A 22,486-nucleotide genomic window follows, 5' to 3' on the forward strand; every position below is an offset into this window, starting at 1 on the left:
TTCCCATTTTCACAAAAAATCTTTTAGCGCTATGTACTGTAATATACTGTCACATGTCTGATGAAATGAATGTTACATGTACCATAAATTAACCTGTCCTTCTTTTTAAAACATTTGAACCTTTATTTTGATCCAGAAAACTTCAAACTTTATGTAATAGCCAACTATTCATGTCAAATATAATTTTTTAAAGCAATTTACATCTGCAAAATACAATTACTGTATGGTTAATCTGTATTATCTGTACTGCTTATCTTGTGTAATATAATGATGATGGAGCCTATCCCAGCGTATCTTGGGTCAAAGGCAAGGATGGTTGGTCATATTTTATGGATAATTGTATAGGTTTGCTATGAAACAAGACTAGACTAGAGGCTAATAAAAATATGCTAATAATATACAGTATAACTCTAAGGTGTCATTTATTAACAGTAATGCATTAGCGAACTAACAATGAGAATGTTTATAGCATATGTTTATTTTAGCATATGTTAACTAACATCTTTCTTGATGTCTTGACACAGCTGTGCATTGTTCATTCATTTTAGTTTATTGTATGTTAACTTATGTTAACACATTTGATTTAAAAATGTATTAATTAATGCTTGTTAGTTCATGTTAACAAATGTAACCTAAATAATGTTAACAAATGAAACCTTATTGTAAAGTGTTACCGTAATACTTTACAGTTACAAAATAAATGTTGAAAAAAATATGTTGTTAAAAAATTACCAAAAATATAAAAATGCATTGTGTTCAATGTCAAGATATAAATAATTGATGTCTGGACAAATTATGTCTTACCTTTTAATTATGCCCCCTCTCCCTTGAAATAGCTTGCTAAATCTGTCTAAATCTATACAGAACACTCATTTCAAGTGGTAACTGTTGGTCCATTAACGCCATTTGCAAAACAGGAAGTGAATGCTGCAGTTTAGCCACAGATGTCTATAGCAGCAGAATGCTATAATAGGCTTAGGCCTACACTTATGAACTCATGTTTATATTATCAATTATGCTTATAGAACGGTTCGGCAATTCTTTCATCTCCATAATAAAGTCCTTGGTTTTCATTCAAGTCAGGTGTTTTGCAACCCTAAAAATAACAATTTTATTAAAATGCACATGACTGATTATGTTTACAATGCTTGTAAAGATTTTGTTATTTGTGATGAACTTTGGAATGTCTTTCGATAGCTATTGTTTTCTAGTGAGCGGAGTTGGCTATGGATGATTTCCTGATGTGGGTTAGACAATAGAGGGTGTGAGTGTTTTTTGCTTCATATCTGCAGATATGCTAACATGTATTAAGTAAAACAGAGTGCAAAACATGCAAGAGCATGCAAAGATTTCTTCATTTTTCCTGATTCAGCTGCCTAATGGTAGCTTATGTTAGCTATGACAGGGAAAATTACACACTTTTGAACTATTTCATGGGAGCTTTACCCATAGGTGAAACAAACAAAATCTCCTAATATCTTATTACTATGACATTCAATTGAGAACCAATGCATACAGAAGAGATCTCAAACTTGCAATTCTGCAATCAAATGGCAAAGATTTCAAAATGGTTTCAAACATTTCTCAACAAATTATTTCACATGATCTGGCTATAATATCCAACTTATTTAACATAATATCAGTATAATTTACATAATATCAATAAATGGATACACAATATCAATAAATTGATGTATCATATAAAATTAATTTCAGGAGAATCATCTGAGAAAAAAGTGACTCTTAAATGACATACTGTTTATGAGACTGAGAAGTCTCCTGATCTTAAAAAATCTAATATAAAATAAATCAAATATAAAAATTGATGTACATGATTGTGTAAGTGGCATTATGTTTCTACATGACATTTCCTGAACATTTACAGTCAGTGATCTGATATGTGGGCAATATTGGGCAATATCCCTGCAGATTAACAAGAAAAATAAAACAACCAAACCAATGAAATGCTTTGAAAATGTGTTGCACTTTAGGTTGCAATGTGCTGAAAATATAGGGAATAGATTTTGAATGATGTATCCAAACACCGGTTTCATCTGAACACCAGTTTACAATTTCTTTTAAATCCAACAATAAATTGACATAACTGTTTATAACCAAATATATTTTTGTAAGGATTTGTGAATTGATCACAGGATTGGATATTGATGACACATGAGAGGTTTAAACAATCACCACGAACAAGTCCTGTAGACTACTACTACCATCTGCTGCTGGGTGGCTGTATTAGCAGCATGTAATGTAAAGAAATCTAACAAGATGACTAAAAAGTCATTTAACTGTATGCAGTCAAACAAGTATTAATATTTAGACATATTATTTACCAACTTATTTGAAAAGATTACAAATAAACACAGTGTTAAAGTAGCATTTATAATAACAATTTACATTCAAAAATATTCCATATATTCTAAAATGGTACACATTCGTAACATTTTAAACAACATTCATAACATTTTGAACAATACTTTACTGTATATGGGCCTAATGATGTTATCATGCCTTTATGCTTTTTGACATCAATGTAGCAATTGCCTAATGAACTACATCGTACAGAAATACATCAGTTATCAACTTGATATACAAAAAAACACTGACAATTACAACCATATAATGAGAGGCTGTCCAAATATGAAATATTGCCTCTTATTTTACACGGGTAAAAACACTGAAATTATTTGCAAATATACAGTATGCTATTTTACAACACTTTCATTTACATTCATCTAAATATACACAGCCAGCATAAGACAACAAAACAAAAGACCTTCACACTAGACGGTTTGCCTGATGTAAACATAACCTCAACTTGGACACAGTGAGTAAACCTGCAGCCGAGCAGTCTTGCATCATGATATTTATATAAAAATAAGGACGTCTGCCAGATCAGCTACATCATTTCCATCATTTAGAAACAAAACTTATTAGATTTCTTGTCAAGCTTCTTCCATGCAAAATATAAATCAAAGTCTTCACCAGTACAGCAGAACAACGAACCGCCAGGACGTCCAACTTTGACACTTTTATCTCGGTTTGTCTTACTTCAGTTGAACAGAATGAAACAATAACAGACAAACAACAGACTCAGATAGAGGCAGACAGAGGCAGATAGGTCTATGGTTACATTACACCATATGCAAGAATAGTTACGGGAAGCACAGAAGATCAAGATCAGACCCAGCTGGCAGGCACCCACTGTGGCTCTCTCTCAAGTCGTTCCAGAATATTCCTCAGCTCCACACAGGCACTGGCAGAGTCCTGTTTTAACAGGACCCTGTCCACTAGATGGCCATATTGTTGGTCCATCTGTTCGGCTGACTGCCTCATATCCTGCAGATCTTCATCCTTTTAACAACAGGACACGAAGTATGACACAAAAACAGAATGTTGTTATATGCGATTTTCTACCAGATTAAGGTGGTAAAATGACATAGATGTACTGCACTACAGGTAATATTTGTCTCACTATGATGTGTCCATTGTCATCCCTTCCTGTTGATTTGGTGCGTTGTTGGCGAGTCTCAGGAACATAAGGCTTTACAAAGATCACGTAGGGTTTAAACTCTGGTGTACGAAGAATTTTCAGGGCCTGGGAATGACGTTCATAAAATAGCCAAAGTGTATAAAAAGTTATCAATTATGTACACATCAAAGAACCAAGAAGAGAGTCCACACTACACCAATTTCTTTAACTTTTGCTTATATTCTTGCTGGTTTATCTAGTACTTTAATTGCTGTTTCATTATAGGCCTCTCTCAAGAAAGCGATATCTTCAATACTCATTTTTGGTCTAATTTTAAAGTATTAGTCATCTGAAGGCCACGGCCTCCCATTGAGAACCACAGCTTATTAGATAATAACTACAAGAGAACGTCTTGGTTGCGGATGTAACCTCAGTTCCCTGATGGAGGGAACGAGACGTTGTGTCGAGCCGACAGATGGGGTTCGTCCCTGAGACCCAATCGCTTCCGACTTCTTAGAAAAGGCCAATGAAAATTGGCGAATGAAATTTGCATGCCGGACTCCGCCCCCGGATATCCGGGTATAAAAGGGAGACGGCGTGCCTCATTCATTCACCTTAGTTCTGAGGAGCCTGAGACCTCTCACGACTGCTGCAGTGGGCAGCACGTGTTGTGGCAAGAAGGACACAACGTCTCGTTCCCTCCATCAGGGAACTGAGGTTACATCCATAACCAAGACGTTCCCTTTCTGTCGGTCTCTCGACGTTGTGTCGAGCCGACAGATGGGGTTCCTATGGAAAACGCCACAACACTGTGCCCTGTCACAATCTCTAGCGAAGTGGCGGTGACTGGCCTGGGCATGTCAGCCGTGAGCGCTACCGCGAAATTGTAACCTACCAGTGGGTAGGTAGGGGGTCCCAGAGCTTTACTTGAAAGGTGGGAAGGCCCCTGCCTTCGGCCTCACAGGTGGCGGCCTTGTTTCTCTAACAGCGAGAAGCCGCCTGGTACCGTAAGGCCACTGGGTAAGCGCTACTTCCTCAAGCGGGGGATGCGCTACAGAGACCACTTCCTACCGGAGGGAGGAGTTTAGTGGAGATACCAACATGGTCTCAGCGATGGGGGAGAACTCATGGGAAGAATGTGCGGACTGAAGGAGTTAACCGCAAGGTGGAGGTCCACCTAGGGAAGGTCATGGGTTACCAAGGTGGGAACCAATCATGAAGATACATCAGACGGAACCGCCCTGCTGGGGGGTTACAACGTCCGGTAGCACTAGGTCCGGTTAGAGCTATGTTGTGGATAACTCAGTTGGTACCCGGCCTAAGGGGCAGGGCTGCTCTGCCCAGCCCACCCGCAGGAGGTGCTTGCTAGTGATGGATGGAGTGGCTGTTCTTCACCCAGTGGGGGAAGAAGGGAGGCTAGTTAGTACACTGACCCCCTTAGGAGAAAGGGAGAAGGTACTGTCATAGGCGTACACCCTACCGGCCGCCAGTCTTGCCTGATGCCTGCAAGACTCGAGCCGATACCGGTTTTACGCGGAGGCTGTAGGACCTCGCGAAGGTGATGGGTGTAGCCCAACCCGCAGCTCTACAGATGTCTGCCAGAGAGGCGCCTCGAGCCAGTGCCCACGAGGAGGCTGTACTACGTGTGGAGAGAGCTCTCACCCAATGGGCGTAGGCGATCTTAGGACAGGTACGCCATAGTGACGGCGTCCATGATCCAGTGCGCCAATCTCTGTTTGAGACAGCCCTCCCTGCTGATCTCCAAAACAGACAAAGAGCTGATCAGAGCTCCTGTGGCTCTGCGTGCGGTCCAAAAAGAGGCGCAATGCGCGTACTGGACACAACACAGATGAGGTTGGGTCTTCCTCCCCGGTGGGGAGCGCCTGTAAGATCACCACCTGATGTAGGGGGAGTGGTGGGAACTTTGGGCACGTAGCCGGGCCGGGGTCTCAGGATAGCGTGAGAATCACCGGGCCCGAGTTCTAGGCAATCTGTGGACACGGAGAATGCTTTTAGGTCCGCTACTCTCTTGAGCGCCATCCGGAGAGCCGTCTTCATCGTGAGGTGAGAAAGAGCAGCATCTCCGAGGGGCTCCAGGACCGCATCAAGGTCGCAAGAGGGTACGGAGCGCGGGAGAGGTGGTAGCCTTCCCGCACCCCTTAGGAACCAAATGATCAGGTTGCGTTGTCCTAGAGATTACCAGCAACTGAGTCGTGATGAGCGGCAATAGCGGCTCCATACACGTTCAGTGTGGGAGGGGAGAGATGTTACTCTCGAGTCTCTGGAAGGAAAGCACGTACCCGATCAAGCAACTCCGCGGGTCTTCTCTTCGAGAAGAGCACCAGGATGAGAAGAGGCACCACTTATAGGCGTATAGTCACCTAGTGGCCAGGGCCCTAGCCTGAGTAGCGGTCTTAACCGCCGCAGGGGTAGGCCACTCAGGATCTCCTCGTTCCGTCCAGGGGCCAGACATGGAGGTTCCAGAGGTCTGGCCCGGGATGCCATAACGTGCCCTTCCCCTTGGAAAGCTCTACCTGAGCCCGCCCGAACTGTACCCAATGAGCTGGACTGCGCGGGGGTGGAGTCGCCACTCTCCGCAAGGCGTCAACTGACGAGAGAGCGCATCGGCTGTCTGGTTCAGGTCGCCTGGGATATGTGTGGCTCGCAGGGATCTGCTCTCCTGCGGACTCCACAGGAGGAGGCGTCGGGCGAGTCATGTTAGCTGCCGCGAGCGAACGCCACCCTGGCCGTTGATATACGCTATGGCAGTTGTGTTGTCCGTCGGACCAGCACGTGCTTGGCCTGCACGAGAGGTTATAGCCCCTTCAGTGCAAGTAGCACATCCAACAACTCTAGGCAGTTGATATGCCTGTGCAGGCGGGGGCCCGTCCATCGCCCCGACACTGCGTGCCCGTTGCACACGGCACCCAAACCCAGCAGGGAGGCGTCTGTCGTCACCACGACGCGCCTCATGACCTGCCCGAGAGGGACCCCCATCCGTAGAAAGGTCATTGAAGACCAGGGGTTAGGGTGCGTTGGCAGAGAGGCGTAATCACCATCCGCCTGCTGCCCATGTGCCACACTCTCCAGGGAACTCGACTCTGTAGCCAGTGTTGGAGCGGTCTCATGTGCATCAACCCAAGGGGTATCACCACCGCCGAGGATGCCATGTGCCCAGGAGCCTCTGAATTTCAGGGGGACCGCTGGCTGCTTGAAATATTCCAGGCAGTTCAACACTGACTGAGCGCTTTCTGAGTCAGTCGCGCTGTAATGGAGATAGAGTTGAGTTCCATACCAAAAAAGAGGATGCTCTGCACAGAGGAGAGCTTGCTCTTTTTCGGTTGACCTGTGGTCCCAATCGATCTAGCTGCCGAAGCACTAGGTCCCTGTGTGTACATAACAGATCTCACGAGTGTGTCAAATGAGCCAGTTGTCGAGATAGTTTAGTACCCGCACACCTCTCTCCCTGAGGGGGTGAGGGCAGCTTCCACGATCTTCGTGAAGACTCGTGGGGACAGGGACAGACCGAAAGGGAGGACTCTGTACTAATATGCCTGACCCTCAAAAGCGAACCGTAGGAACAGGCGATGACGAGGGAGAATTGAGACATGAGAGTAAGCGTCCTTCAGGTCGATTGCCATGAATCCATCTTGACATCTTGACATGCGCTTCTGCGTGAGCATCCTGAACGGCAGCTTGAGTAGGTGCCTGTTCAGGGTACGCAGATCTAGCGACCCCCGCTTTTTTGGGGACGATGAAGTACGGGCTGTAAAACCCGTTGAACATCTCGGCTAGAGGGACGAGCACGATCGCTTCCTTACCAGAGGGGTGGCGACCTCGGCCCGAAGCACGGGAGCATCCTTGCCTCTGCTGAGGTTGAGAGGATGCCCCGAAACTTGGGCGGGCGTCTGGGGAGTTGGATCGCGTAGCCGAGACGGACCATATCCCGTAGTCACCGTGACGGTTTGGGAAGCTCTTGTCAGGCTCCCAGGGACCGAGACAGGGAGGCTAGGGGTACGTTCTGCTTCATTGACCTCCCGGGGGTGGTTCGATGGCTGGCAGCGCGGATCCCTCGCCGTGGGGGGGGGGCCCCGGAGAGGAGATCGGCTCTGCAGTTTTACCTGCCTGGCGATGATGTAGCACAACGCACCATCGAATGAGAGTGCTTAGGCTGATGATTATCCTCAACATTGGGTCTTGCCGCAACGTCGAGTTGCCGAACACCGTCATGTAGAGGGTGAGAGCGGCTGTGATAATACCCAGACGATGATGTGGCACAAAGCACCATCGATTGAGAGTGCTTAGGCTGCTGATTATCCTCGACATTGGGTCTAGCCGTGACGCAACGTCGAGTTGCCGAACACCGTCATGTAGAGGGTGAGAGCGGCTGTGATAAACGCCCAGAGAGAGAGAAAACTCTTAGAAGTGGGCTGTTGGGACGGGGCAGGAACCGTCCCGGATCGACCACCAGCAATGGAATGGCTGGGGTCGGGCCCGAAGGTATTCTCGATCTCCCTGGGGCTTCCCATGAGGGCCGCTTTGGCTTCCGCCGCGGCTGCTGACGGGGTGGTGGTCTCCTCTTCGATGTCTCGAAGAGGACCAGGGCTGCTGGGAAGCAGACGGTGCACGAGATCTCGGCGGCCAGAGGGCGGTCAAGTCGCGGCTGGGGAGGATATACTTGATATCCTCTGTCTGCTACTTTACTGTTGAGAACTGCAGCTCGACAGTATCACCAAACAGCCCCCCTTGCGAGATGGGTGCATCGAGAAAGCGGACTTTCTCGGCGTTACTCATCTGTGCAAGGTTCAGCCAGAGGTGTCTCTCCTGGACTACAAGTGTGGACATCGCCCGACCCAGGGCCCGAGCGATCACCTTGGTCGCCCATAGAGCGAGGTCGGTGACGCCGCGGAGTTCCTGCATAAGCGCTGGGTCGGTCTTACCCTTGTGGAGCTCTCTCTGCGCATTGGCCTGCAGGAAGGCCATAGCATGGAGAGAGGGGACAGCTTGGCCCGCAGCAGAGTAAGCTCTCGACACCTCAGATGCCGAAAAGCCTACGTGCTTTGGACGGGAGTCTAGGTCGAGCCCCTGGGGGACATCGACGTATCCTCTAGCTGCCCCACCATTGAGGGAAGAAAGGGTGATGGAACTAGTTAACGTGTACGCGCCGAAGGGGAGCATCCCAGGTCATACTAGGTTCCTCATGCACTTCCGGGGGAACACGGCACTGGGGGTGAGTGCGGCTTGGATCCACTCTCAAGCCCGATGTACCGTGTATCCAGCCGCGAGCGTTGGGAGAGGCAGTGCGGTGCACCGCAACCCAATGCCGGCAGCCCGGGAAAGCATGGCTGACATTTCGACGTCCGCTTCTTCCTGAGCTCGACCCCCGAGGGAGGGAGCTTCAAGGAATCGTCGGAGTCTGATGCCAGTAAGTCACCCTCCGATGCTGCAACAGACATCTCATCATCAAGACGGTGATGAGATTGAGGAACAAGACGGTGGGACCGTCTCATGGGGAAAGGTCAGACGAGCAAGACGAGGTGCGAAAGGTCCGTGAGCCAGTGGCTGACGGATTAGCGCTCACAGTAATCCTCATATCACCCTCGCTGCTCGCCGTAGCAGGCGGCAGGGCCGTAGTCCTGCCGTCACGGAACGGGAAGCAGACGAGGTGGTGGCTGAGTCCCGTGGGAACACAGCCACTCGTGACGCAACATCTGAATCGTCAACCGCCCGCAGTGCGGGCAGGACGTATCCACAACATCTGTCCCAGCATACTGGAAGCAGACATCGTGTCCGTCCCCCTCCTCGATGAGTGTGTTGCACCCACGAGAACAGCGGGACATGCCACGCTGGAGAAATTTGCTCTTTTAGAGAAAAAACTCGAACACTTCTGGAACCGCCGAGACGCCCAGGGGAAGTCGCCGTAGGAAGGGACAGTCCGCTGCACCACGTCGTAGAGCCGGCAGTCTTGTAGTTGCTACTTGTAGCGAAGTCTGTTGATCATGAGCGAAGGCTCTGAAGAACAAAAGGTGAATGAATGAGGCACGCCGTCTCCCTTTTATACCCGGATATCCGGGGGCGGAGTCCGGCATGCAAATTTCATTCGCCAATTTTCATTGGCCTTTTCTAAGAAGTCGGAAGCGATTGGTTCTCAGGGACGAACCCCATCTGTCGGCTCGACACAACGTCGAGAGACCGACAGAAAGGGAACGGTACATAACAGAACATTTACCTCAGGTTGAACGTCTACCAGACACACTTTATTTCTCGCCAGGACACTCCGTATCGCCTCAAGACTCGTCCCATATTGATTATTCTTATATTCACCATATTCAGTAAACCTGGATATACAGAGTATGTGGTTGTTACTGTAAATGTACACGTCATAATAACAGCCATGAAAATGTATGGCGTATATGAATCAATAAGCATTGAAAAATGGTGCATTAGGCATTTGGATAAATACATTTTCTTTATAAATGTAACCTACTTATTAGATTGGATGTCAGCCTCAAAGGCCTGCTTAGAGATGAAATGATATTCAATGCCTTCCTTCTCGTGGCTCTTCCTGGATCTTGTTGTATCTGTTAGAAACAGTAAAATATTATAACATGTGTGGAGTGCAGTTTTGTGAAAAAAAGCTACAGTGTAGTGATTTCTGATATCTGATATATGACAGTTCATTTACATTTCTATTAGATTTACATAAAGTATATGCATTTAGCTGAAGCTGTTATCAAAAGAGATTTACAGCAATAAGGAAAACTATAAAAAGGTATTAATATTGGGGACGCAATAATAGACATCATCAAACATTTTGTACATAAACTGCTTAAATTGAAAAAAGTAATAAAACACTCACCCTCATCTTACTCAAAATGCATGCTGATCACTGCTGTCCTTTTACTTTTATTTAAAAATTATATGTTAGATCAGTATTTCTGACCTCTCTGACCTTTCTGATCACATGAAACAAAAAGTATTTAATATACTACTACTACACTAAATTTCAACATTGCTTTACTCCTTTTGATCATGACTAACCTTGCCTAAGGCACAAAGTGAGAGAATAAAAGATGATGAAAGATTTCCCTAATCTCTAACATTAACAGAGAACAGAAAACGGTAACTCACGTGGCACAGCGACGCCATACCGATGAGGATTCTCAGCAATCACCTTCTGCTTCAGCTCATTGATTCGAGCACCAAGAGAACCTGCAGGAGGAGAATAAATCAAAACTGAAGTACAAAGACAAACAAAACGAAGAAGTTAGATTGTGTTGTGTTGAGCTTACCTATTAGCACCACAAGTCTTGGTTTATCATGAGGTCTCATCTGATATAAAGTCACCTCTTCATATATGAAAAACTCAGTCTCTCCGGACTCTGGATGATCCTCTGCTGCCGAACCCTGATGATCCTTGCGGCTCAGCCTGAAACTTCTCCTGAGACCAGCTGTGAAAGATTAGATAAATATGAACAGAAAATACAGTGGATATACAGAGGATGACGGAATCACATAAACAAAAGTGGAAAGTGATGCGTCTTGAAATGCCTCATACTGAACCAAGACACAAAAAGAAACTTTTGGTTGCTGATTTTATATAAGAATTATCTAAGCAGCAATTCACCACACACAGTATCCCGAAGTTATTAAAGTTTACTGAATTACAACTTTCACCACATTTCTGTTAATACATATTCATATTTTCTAAATATTTATATATACAATATTGATATATGAATATATAAAAGAAAACTAGAAATGTTGCCTAAGCAATAAATTAAAATGAGATTAAGTAGATGGAACTAAAATTATTAAGTTAAAAAAAAAAAACTAAAATAAATAACAATATAAAAATTAAATAGCAATATAAAAATAATATAATAAATAATAATAAAATCACAAAACTGTTGTAAAAAAATGTTAAATTAAACTAAAATGAACAAAAAAACGTATATAAAACAAAAAATATAAAATTAATTATATTCAAAATATTAATAAAAGTACACTGTAAAAAAATTATTTTACAGAATTTTTCTGTTCTTTTTTACAGTTTTCCCACGTATAATGGGAAAGGGTAATTTTAGCGCTTTTTAAAATATGGTCAAAAAATGTAAAATTACAGAAAAATATCACAAATTTACAAGAAAAACATGGAAAACATCACAGCTGCCAGAAAATTTTCGTTTTTTTACAGTGTACAAAAACTGTAAACTATACTGTATGTCTGCTTTTTGCATTGTATGCAAAGCATAAATAAAGCAGCATCTATAAATAAAGCAATCTATTCACCTAATTACGAAAGAAATGTGGTACCTGAGTAAAATTCCCAGGAAAAAGCCTGGCCACAGGATGGTGCCACCGCCTTACACTTTGGAGAAACTACAACTAATGTTAGACCGTCACACATCCAACATTACTCTACAAAGACCACAGCAAGCAGTCAGCCATGCCAAAGCCTTCATAAGCCATTTGCCTGATGCAATAGTCCCCTGACTACAGCAGTGCTCCTTCGCTTACACAATAAGTTCCACAAACATAAAAGAGCATCACTCTTTGTCCCTCTTAGCAAACAGAACACATTATACCCAAACGACCAAAAGCACGCATTAAAAAAATGTCCGAAGCCAGCAGCAGAGCAACGGGCTGTCACTACGAGAATGACCCATATCTTAGGATGCACCAAGCCCATGAGGAACGCAGTCAAGTGCACAATAAAACCAAGAGACATTTAAAGCATCTCACTCTGCATAATAAAGCATCATCCAGAGCCAAAGCCATGTGGAGTGGATTTTAGTGTATGGGGGGTGCATGCTCTCACCAATGTGGTGTCCACTTCCACTGCCCTCACTATCACAGTCTTCTGCTGGGTGGGTTGGGTCAGAGAGAGCAGAAGAGATGGCACGAAGTGGTACAGCAAGGAAAGGACAATCAGTGGGGTGGTGGGAAATATTTCACAAGGATATTTTACAGGTTTCTCAGCAGGGGTCAGAATTACTGGAGAGCGCAGCCAAACCACAACGGCAAAATAGAGGCAGCAAATGCTGAGCAAACATATGAATTGCAGAAATGAGGGAATTCAGATATTCACACATGTCTTGTTATATTTTTATGCAGGCAGCTCAAACACTGTACGGGTTTCGTACATTTTCTAGTCATGATTTTAGGATGGTAACTCAGCAAGTACATTTTGGTCAATGACAAGAATAACGAAAATGTTATTTTTTTATGTAATTAATTGATGTTGGTTATATGTGTATTTGTGTGTAATAAAAGTACACATACCTTTAATAAGGTAGATTTATTTTGTTTTCTTAAAAATAAGGTCAATATATCTGATATTTTTAGGATAAGCTACTACACTCTAAAAACAGTTGTGTTAAAGCAACACATTTTATTCATTAATGTGTTGTCCTTAACTGAACACATCTCTGTTTTATATCTGGGACAACACATTTTGTGTTACTTTCAACATAACTGGTCTTGTCCCTTTAATTTAAATTTCATTTAACATGAAATTAACACGTAATGTGTTAAATAGCATAACACAAACAGTGTCCTTTTTAAGAGTGCACAATGACTTTAATTTGGTAAACAAAAACTTTTTAAATGTGTAAAAATTTGTAAACAAAAGTCAAAAAAGCAAAACAAACAATAATAAAGGATTTACTTCTTAAGTTGGTCAGTTACACCACCTAGATATTTTTTTTACTTTGGGCCACAGTGCATCAGCATATAGTAAATAATTTTAATTAATGAAAAACTAGGTTATTCTATGTATAGACAATATGTATGAAATACATTCAAATGTATTTCTAGATAGAAGCAACAGAAATAAAAGGGAATCTCGTGGCATTGACCCATTTACAGATACATTTGAGATCATTAAAAACCTATGACTCAATGATTTTTTCGACTGCATTTTGTCAAAATCACTTACCTTTATCACAAGTCTGATCACCTGGGGAAAGCATAATGAGGAAACAAACACAACAGCTGAAACTCGAATAAATATTAAAGGTGAATAAATAATGAATACTGCAACAAGTAGCCTATTGTCATTAGTGAGTACAGTAAAATATCATCACTTTCATTCTGAAACCTTGTATGTACTGTTAAACACTGAAAATTAAAAACTATTTAATCATTTTAAAACATATAAACTTGACAAGCACTTTTTAATACTTTTTCATTGTTAGATTACAGCAAAACCCAGTGGCATGGTTTTGGAAGGACAGCGACGATATATACGAGTCCTAAAAAGACAGGGAATTGTTGTTTTAAGGATGTACCAACTAACAACAAATTCCACCATTTACTGATTTCTCTTTATAAAGGTTTATGACACTGCAAAGATGTTTGTCATTTTCTAGGTGTCTTGTCAATAATAGCTGCATTTGCATATAATGTGTTTTAATATCAGACGGATCATTAGCTACAGTAGGTAGTATGTGACCTTAAGCAGTAGCTTCTGAGAACTTACATGGTGCTGCTCTGGGTGATTTTGGGCTCTGGTAAGTTCCCATTTTCATTCTATACAGCAGTCGTCTAAAAATGTAAGAGGTAATGACAAAACAAGTTAATGTAAGTATCTATCTTCCAAGATCTGGACACACATTCAGATGTGTGTGTCAAGGGGCTGGTGACAGTAAATAAATAGTAATTGTTGATGACCATGTTGACATTGTTGTACCTCTCCTGGAACTGTTTTGAAGGAATAAGTCCAGCACGCAGGTTGCTGTCTCCCACCCGTTTCGCCTGCCACCATGTTGGGTCATCCTGACTAACCACCTGCAGGATGTCCCGACACTGGAAAGGTAGTCCCGCCTCCTGACAGGGCGTGGCTTTGTCTTCAAATGGTGTGTAATCAAACATGGCTCTTAAATAGACCTTAATACAAGCATAAAATAATTTTCAAATGCTGTTTGTTGCTTCACAATTTAACTTTTTAATTCATTTTCACTGTGCAAATTATCAATATCTTTTTTGTCTCTCCAATAGACTGAAAACTGCGATTTTATTCACCTTACTGTCTTTGAATTTGTCCTCCTCCTTAATGGCAGGGATTATCTTCAGAGTGATCGAGCCTTGAGATTGAGACTGCATCCCAGCGAGACAATAAACATCAAGGACACTTAATCACAAAAGTGCATTTTTGTTGATAAGGTATGGTCGGGAATGACTCAGCTTTTGTGAAAGTAAGGACGAATCGTGCACACACCAGAATCTGGCTGATTTCCTCAGGACGTTTGTGTATGATTAGATTTCCATTGACCTCCCTGAGCTCATCTCCAACATGCACCAGACCTAAAGGAGCATTCAGGCAACATTAGTCACAGTGCATTCAAAACACATTGGGGTCCAGCTTCCATTTTACATGCTTTGCTTTCCTAAATTCCTCAATTTCTTCTATTGTGTTCAACAGAAAAAAGCATATTGCACAAATATTTTTCCTACAATGGTAGTCAATGGTGTCCCAGAACTGTCAAGTTGCTAACATTTTTCCAAATATCTTTCTTTGTGTTCAACCAAACAAAGAAATTTATACAGGTTTGGAACAACTAAAGGGTGAGTAAATTATGACTTTTTTGATGATGTCACTTTTTGGGTGAACTGTCCCTTTAAGTGTCATTCAATACAATCATAAATCCGTTTTCATAAAGTGTAAAATTTCCATTGCAACATAAAATCCATTTTTGTACATTTCCAGTGTAATCTGTAATCCCCAGCAAAGCATAATCTCAAGGATTTTAGTCAATATTTTGCTTGTTATTAAAAATCCTGCTGACCAGAACGCTATAAATATCAACAAAATCATGATTCTGCTGTGAGTACAGTCTCGCCTCATTGCTTTTTAAAAAAAAATGTTTTGTATATTTTTAGCGATTCTTAATTATACAAATTATTTGTGTGACACTGGAATTCATCCCATGTCTTCATTCTCATACAATAAAGAATTACGTCATCTTTCACAGTTTATCTGTGTCATCTTTATGTTACACCAAATCTGCCTTTTCTGTCTAGCCACAGTGAAAAAACTCACATGAGACGGTTATGTGGAAAGGGGTAGTGTCCAGGCTGTCACTTACCACTGCGGTCAGCTGCCCCGCCCCTCATGATTCTAGCAACTACCACTGCTCCAGTAACCTCGTCCCTGCGGATGGTCGCACCCTAAAAAGACAAAACAACATGCTACAGCAGACCACATTTATCACAATCAATGACATAATATAAATGTATGTAAATACAGCATATCAAAAGATGATGAAAATATTAGTGCAATAGGAATAGACATTTACAGTTGCAGCTCTAGGCACCTTAAAGGGGTCATACTATGGTGCGAATACGTGTGCGAAACGCCTCGTGTAACCACACCCCCACAATCTATGTCAATTCATGGTATGATTTGACTAAGACTGCCCAAATGTATACGCAAGTAAGGTGGGCGTACCTGTCAGTACAATTGCTTTGGAACCTGATGTTCCAAATATGGTAAGAGGCGTTACATTACCGTCACACGCTTGCAGTATTCGACCAATCCCTACGCACTGGTTAACTGGCCAATCATAGCACACAGTCTCAGAGAGGCGGGGCAAAGAGGAGATACAAACATGCACAGTATGTGGAAAATACAGTGTTGTTGAACCTTAAATCGTGTATACACATTGCATTACATCTAAAACAAATGATTATATTCGTTTTAGCCGTGTCATATGACCCCTTTAAACAGAGACGAGCCAAACCAAGTTTTTAACCAACAGAAAACTATCCAATCCGAACACTGACATCTGTGAAATAATTATTTTACTTTCAAACCTGTAGCTAGATCCCCATTTACTGCCATAGTAGGGTACATAAATACTATGGGAGTCAATGGGGGATGAGATCTGTTTGATTACTGACAGTCTTCCAAATATCTCAAGACATTTATACAGGTTTGGAACAATCTAAGGGTGAATAAATGATGACAGCATTTTCATTTTGGGGTGAACTATCCCTTTAATATAACATTATTTAATGCAGGAACCAATGTTTTATGATGAAACTCACAAGTGGCTCCTTGTTCTTCACCAATCTGACAATTTTCACAGATTCTTCCTCTAATTCATCATCTAGATCATCTGGCAGCGGGGGGAGCACAGGGTCAAAGTTTTTCTGTGCCACAGTGTCATGTACTGTTAGCACTGCCTGTCATAAGAGGAGAAAAATTACAACAATAGTTGTCAAACTACTTTATTAGTGATGTGGAAGAAAAGCTGTAGGCCTATGTGTGTAAAATGTATGCATTTCTGCTTAAAAAATAAAACAAAAAATCTAATATAAACTTCTGTCTCTGTTTCGTCATGCTATCAAATAAATACAGATTTAAAAATTAATGTAACATTTTACAGTAGCTATATAGTTAGCTATCAGGAACTTACAATTAACAATAATTTTAAGGATGAGTACAGCATTTGTTCATTTCTACAAATTACTATTAAAATATTATTTAAATTATTTTTTATTAACTGTGTGAGGTTTGAACCTTCACATGTGGAGCAGTCAGAAGTGTTAATAATTCTCTCTCATCTTCATCCAGTGGTCCATTCTGTAGCTCCTCTGCAACCTGTCAATCAAACCACAAGATCAATGTCATGACAACCATATTTTTGGTGTCACCACAGCAATATCCGTAACAATACTTTCAATCATAAATTCGAAATCATCTGTCAATGTTTGCAGTAAGAGGACAAACACACTTACGTCCTCCGCTAAATAGGAGGCGCTGTGGAGCACAGGGATCGGGCTTTGGAGCTGAAACTGCCTCAAACGTTCATGGATCTGCAAATAACGGTCAGTATATCAGAATTGTTATTTATAAAATTTGAGTGTTCAGAATAGAAACCAGTAACGTTTCATGTTTTTAATAAAGGCATGACCGTGTGCAATATGCCATCAGAAACTAGTTGTTAAACTCCTACTGCAATAAGAACATATTGTCGCTGTCCATTATGTCCAAATTCGAAATAAAAAAAACACTGTATTTAAAAAAAATGATTAAATACTGTGTTGTCAAAGTTGACAAGCATGACCTTATATTGGTAAAATGTTTGCAGAACCAACGCTGCGTCCGAAATCGTATACTATGACAGTACATACTGATTTATATGAAGTACCTATCGACCGTTAAAACACGTTCTATATACTGTATATGTGTGGGGGTAGTATGAATAGATTTCGGACATACTGCATCCACCATGTTTTATTGTCATTTGACCCGTATGCTCTTTGACCCGTATGCTCTTTGACCTATGACGTATTAACATCAACCTGTACCTAGGTGTCAGTACAAACATAATTTATTCACAAGAAATTCATTAATCTGTACTTACATTTAAAATACGGACACCCGCTTTGAAGTTTTCCATTATTTTTGTTTGATTAACTTTTGAAATTTAACCGTTGCTCAGCTCCAGTGGCATCATGGGATAGAGAAGTGTCCATCTGATGCACACTGACAAATCTCGGCGGACATTTCTCGCCTACTGTTTTGTGCATAATGAGGTTTCGGACATACTACCTACTATATAGTATGGAAGTGTGATTTCGGACGCACGGTTAGTGACAAATATAAAGGGTGACGAATAATAATGATTTCTGGAAAAACAATCACGAAGTATGAAGATACAAGGTTTCAGAATGACAGCAGCTATATATAGTCATCATGTATTACATACTTTCATTAAATAACTGAGGCTCCTTTCACTGAAGACCTCTCTGAGAAAGACCAGGTCCTCCTTATGGTTTGCTTCTGGGTGAAGCTGAGAGGTGAGGAGCGCTAGCATCTCATGTAAACCTACAGCAAATAAAATAATGCAGTTTTGAGATTGTAGTGTTATGCTGAAAGGGATTAAATGATAGCATCACGGCTGCTGTATGAAGTACCCACCTGTGACAGGTGACAGAACAGGCATGGCTGCTCATGAGACAGTCAGAGATGCTGGAAAAACGATTCTTCTCCCTTTTCTCTTAGGTCACTCAGAATGCAGGTTCATCTGAAAGACCTGTTATCCACAAAAAATGTGTGCACAAAACAGCATCAGGAAACCCCTTGGCTGATCCTTTTCTAATCCTCTGCAAGTGTTGTAAATAATAAATATCAATTTAATAGTAATGGACCACACTAAATTCATGACGCAAATCACGCAAAAAATTGTAATGCTCATTTGACTGCTTTCATTAAAATGCATTTATTTACATTACATATTTACATTACAGATAATATTACTGTTTGCATACACACAGTATAGTGAGGTTCATTGTCAAAACGTTATCAAAAGAAAATTTAAGACATTTTCAAAATGGCATTACAGTTCATCACATCTAGTTATATTAGATCACAGTATAAAATGTTGCATCAATATCAAGTCGATAGTAACAAAACATTATTATTCAATAAGGTATATAGTAGCTATGGTCGGCACTAGATCTGAGCAAATTAGTGAAGTAAATAGAAACATGATCACTTAACCCCCTAAAAGAATCCCGTGGAAAATCTCATGGCAACAACAATCAATACTTTGTCACATCCTTTAACCCCAAGAGATGGAGCAAAATGACAGGACAGTTATTTATAAATTGCTTTGAACTTGTTTCTTTTTTTGGTCAGACTTTGTCCATTTGAAAGTTATGCTTTTTCAGTAGGACTGTAAGTATTTTTTGGAGCTAATCTAATAATGTATCCTGTCTGCACATCAATACAGCCAAATGGCCATAAACACTGCAGATAATGCAATGTGATTCCCTTAACTGTGAATATTTAGAAAAAGCATCTGTAAGTTCTTGAAAAAGAAAAACATTGTGGAAAACATTTGATACATTTGTAAACACATTTTGTAAACGTAACAAAGAATATAACAAAAAAATATGGGTGGTGTAATTAAAAGCAGGCTGAAGATGTTTAATTCATATATAGGCCCAAAGTTTAGATTTTAGCTTATCAAAAACGTAGAAACAGAGAGGCATTCTAAAGTTGGCATATTTCACACATGGCGTTCAAACCCTGATATGTGTGGTACAATTTTGAGGGGTGTTACGATGTTAAAATTTGGTACAGCTTGTACCAGACCAGCTGCAGCCTTACCAGGACTTTTGGTTTTCTGAAAGCCGTTTAATCCATCCTGATTCTCTCGAAAAAATCCAGAAGCATCTCTCATTTTCTCTTTCTCTCTGATTATGACGTGCTACATGGAAAGATTATGCAGGATTGTGTCTCTCTTCATCTCATGCTGCAGATGCATTGGGAGGATTCTCACCAGACATATGCTCAGATCAGGCGTCTCTCACTGCTACTTTACAGCCCAGCTTTCTGTTTGAAGTGACATCTATCTCACCTGCACCCACATAAGAAATCTAATCGCATCACAGTCATTCGAGTTCAGCAGTTAACGGTCACCTTGAGAATTTCTGAATTTATTGGTTCACCCCAACTACATCTCCACACTTGGACACACTTGTTTAACATATGGTAATGGCACAAAGAAATTTGGTTTTAAGCCACACGTGTTCCAAAATTATAAAGTAAGACTCATACAAAAATACTTTTCTTGTTGTTTTAGGGTGCTCTAGACATTTCTGGAAAGCAACATTGGCCAGGGATCTCCAGCCAATCAAGACACTGAGGTGAGAAAAGCAGTAACCAGACATTACACAGCTACAAAAATGTTTATGCAACCAAAAAAACAAACAAACACGAATATAGCAAATCTTTCGGTGCCTCAGCTTGCAATGTTTATACGGGCAGTATATGTTCACACTAAATCCTACTGCTAAAAAATAACCCTTGAGGACAGTAAAACTGGCCATAAACTTTAAATTATTTTATGTCTTGAGTTAGGAAGAATGGTGGAACATTCTTCCTACTCAGTCCGGTCAACCACATCTCTCACAACATTCAAAAAACTACTTAAAACCCATCTCTTCTGTGAATACTTGACAGACAAATGAGAACCCCCCCCCAAAAAAACACTAACCCTCTCACTTTCTCTCAACAGGTATTGGTCTAGCTTTTGCTGAAACTAGTAACTTTGTATTAGCACCTATTGTATTATTGCTCCTGTATGACATATCGCTTATGTATATCGCTTATATCGTCTGTTTTGTTTTGGCCTCATCATGTGGCCTTCCACTTTAGTACCTGTGATATGACAATTATTAGTATATTTTAAGGCATGCAGGTTGATATGTTAACATTACACAAGTTAAATAAATATAAATGTATGGACTGTAACATATACAGGCACCAAAATCCAGTCATGTCTGACACACTTTCACCAATTTTAGTAGCCACAGCTACCAAAAAATGTATGCATTCCTGTTTGCATGCAGTCTGATGCTCTAGTATGAGCTCTGTCTGACCTTTTCAATGCCATCCCCTCTCTTTTGAATAAAACAGGGGGTCTTCTGCCCAGTCCTTGCTCTCACAGAGTGATTCATGTGAGGCTGAAAACATGCCCCGCTGGGACAAGGTCATTTGGCCACCCTTCTGCCACCATCTGTCCTCTCTACCATCATACACTGCAAAAGGCCACCACTAGTAATAACAGCTCGCCTCTCTCTCTTTCCCTTTTGTGTATGTGTGTATAGGATACATACTGTAGATGCTTGAATACAAGCATTGACATCAAATAAAAATCTGTTGGGAGCAGATTAATTTAAATGGCATTAACAGCAGTCAGTGAGATCTATGGGATACAGCCAAATGCAACCAACTTCAGAATATCAGAAAACTGCACGTCAAATCAAAACTCATCACAATATGAGTCATAATATATGCACCTGAAATCATGTTTGATACAAGCCAAATCATTAGTTGACGTATAGAAGCATGCATACATGTCTACATGTTTGCTATTCTTTGAAAGTTTCAGAGCTAGTGATGTTTTATATCCCCTAATCTTTACATAAACATTTTTGCATTTAGACATAGTTGGCTGGTCCCCACAGCGTATTCAGAGCGTGACATGCACGCAGTCATGACATAAGACAAATCACAGGTGTATAGCAAGACGTTCAAGACTCCCCAAGATGCAGAAGAAAGAGAAGCTCTTGAGGGACAAAAGGCAGCAGTCTGCAGAACTCTAAAATACAACATCACATCTTCATCAATCTCTAATAAAACAGCAACATCACTGTGACAAACTAAAGGGAATCCGAGGAGTGTTAAGGGATACCCAGCATCTGTCTCTACCTTATCCCAGTAGATGTGCATCCCAGAGTCTCCCCAAAAGTGGTCCGGCACTGAACGTGGCCAGCCAAAAGAAAAAACATTACTGGATGCTGAGATCCTTTAAAGTACTGAATCCTTCCCCCCCGCTGTTCATTCTGTCTGCGGATTACACATCAAGCCATGCAAACAGGAGAACGCCCCTGGATCGCTTACCTTTCACTGTGGGTGTGTGTGTGTGTGTGTGAGCGAGAGAGAGTATTTCCGCTTACATGGAGATACCCTGGGCATCTCTGTGGTAATACCTGCTACACTGACTCAATTCTCTGTTAGTATGTCTCGTTCACTCCCTTCCCCCTCCCCCTCTCTCTCTCTCTCTCTCTCTCTCTCTCTCTCTGCACAATCTTCAGCCCTCCCTCAATCTCTTGCTCTATCACCATCCCCCACTGCTCCTCTTCCTCTCTCTCTCATCTAATGATGCTTGCTGTGATATGCCAGGAGCTGATAGGCAGTTTCAGCTTGGTTCTATAAAGTGTAGTGCTTCGGTTCCATCAAAAGCGTGAATCAAACACAAGTTGTGTTTTCTGTCCTATGACTTTCTTAACCTTTTATAAGATAATAGAAGTAGGCTGTCTTGAGTGGGCAAATTGAGCAAGGACACGAGAAAATAAACATAAATGCATTTGGAAACTTGATCACAGTTCTATTGGATGAATAGAAGTTTTAGCATCATTAAAGAATGCACATTGGGATCTCTAGTTGTGTCCCAAATGACATATTATACACTATGCACTTAAAGG

The 22,486-nt window shown here is 41.6% G+C and overlaps 1 protein-coding gene across 7 annotated transcripts; it reads right to left on the reverse strand.

The window, feature by feature from the left end:
* Window positions 1-1,715: 1,715 nt before the first annotated feature.
* Window positions 1,716-22,033, reverse strand: mpp3b (MAGUK p55 scaffold protein 3b). 7 transcript variants are annotated; one of them, XM_057358336.1, is made up of 21 exons: window positions 21,903-22,027; window positions 19,605-19,854; window positions 18,411-18,525; window positions 18,199-18,317; window positions 17,225-17,302; window positions 17,007-17,087; window positions 16,532-16,669; window positions 15,571-15,652; window positions 14,703-14,788; window positions 14,507-14,581; window positions 14,175-14,371; window positions 13,965-14,029; window positions 13,422-13,442; window positions 12,303-12,347; window positions 11,798-11,863; window positions 10,774-10,932; window positions 10,613-10,693; window positions 9,969-10,062; window positions 9,711-9,819; window positions 3,485-3,607; window positions 1,716-3,363 (listed from the first exon to the last, which is right to left on the reverse strand). In XM_057358336.1, the coding sequence occupies exons 3-21, from the start codon at window positions 18,433-18,435 to the stop codon at window positions 3,190-3,192; spliced, it is 1,818 nt and encodes a 605-aa protein (XP_057214319.1). In that variant the 5' UTR covers window positions 18,436-18,525; window positions 19,605-19,854; window positions 21,903-22,027; the 3' UTR covers window positions 1,716-3,189. The 7 variants fall into 7 exon arrangements, with proteins under 7 accessions (XP_057214319.1, XP_057214321.1, XP_057214317.1 ...); XM_057358338.1 differs by lacking the exon at window positions 19,605-19,854 and having other exon boundaries at window positions 12,303-12,344; window positions 21,903-22,033; XM_057358334.1 differs by lacking the exon at window positions 19,605-19,854 and having other exon boundaries at window positions 21,903-22,033.
* Between the last annotated feature and the right edge of the window lie 453 nt (window positions 22,034-22,486).

Source organism: Triplophysa rosa, linkage group LG18 (genome assembly GCF_024868665.1).
Source record: "Triplophysa rosa linkage group LG18, Trosa_1v2, whole genome shotgun sequence".
NCBI lineage: Eukaryota > Metazoa > Chordata > Actinopteri > Cypriniformes > Nemacheilidae > Triplophysa > Triplophysa rosa.

Bases quoted from the DNA above. Each gene is read 5' to 3' on its own strand.
- mpp3b (XM_057358334.1), bottom strand. From the start codon at position 18,435: ATGCCTGTTCTGTCACCTGTCACAG. The intron at 12,348-13,421 runs GTAAGTGATTTT...CAACCCACCCAG, and splicing joins TGATCAGACTTGTGATAAAG to CAGAAGACTGTGATAGTGAG. The intron at 3,364-3,484 runs GTGAGACAAATA...TGTTGTTAAAAG, and splicing joins ATGACAATGGACACATCATA to GATGAAGATCTGCAGGATAT.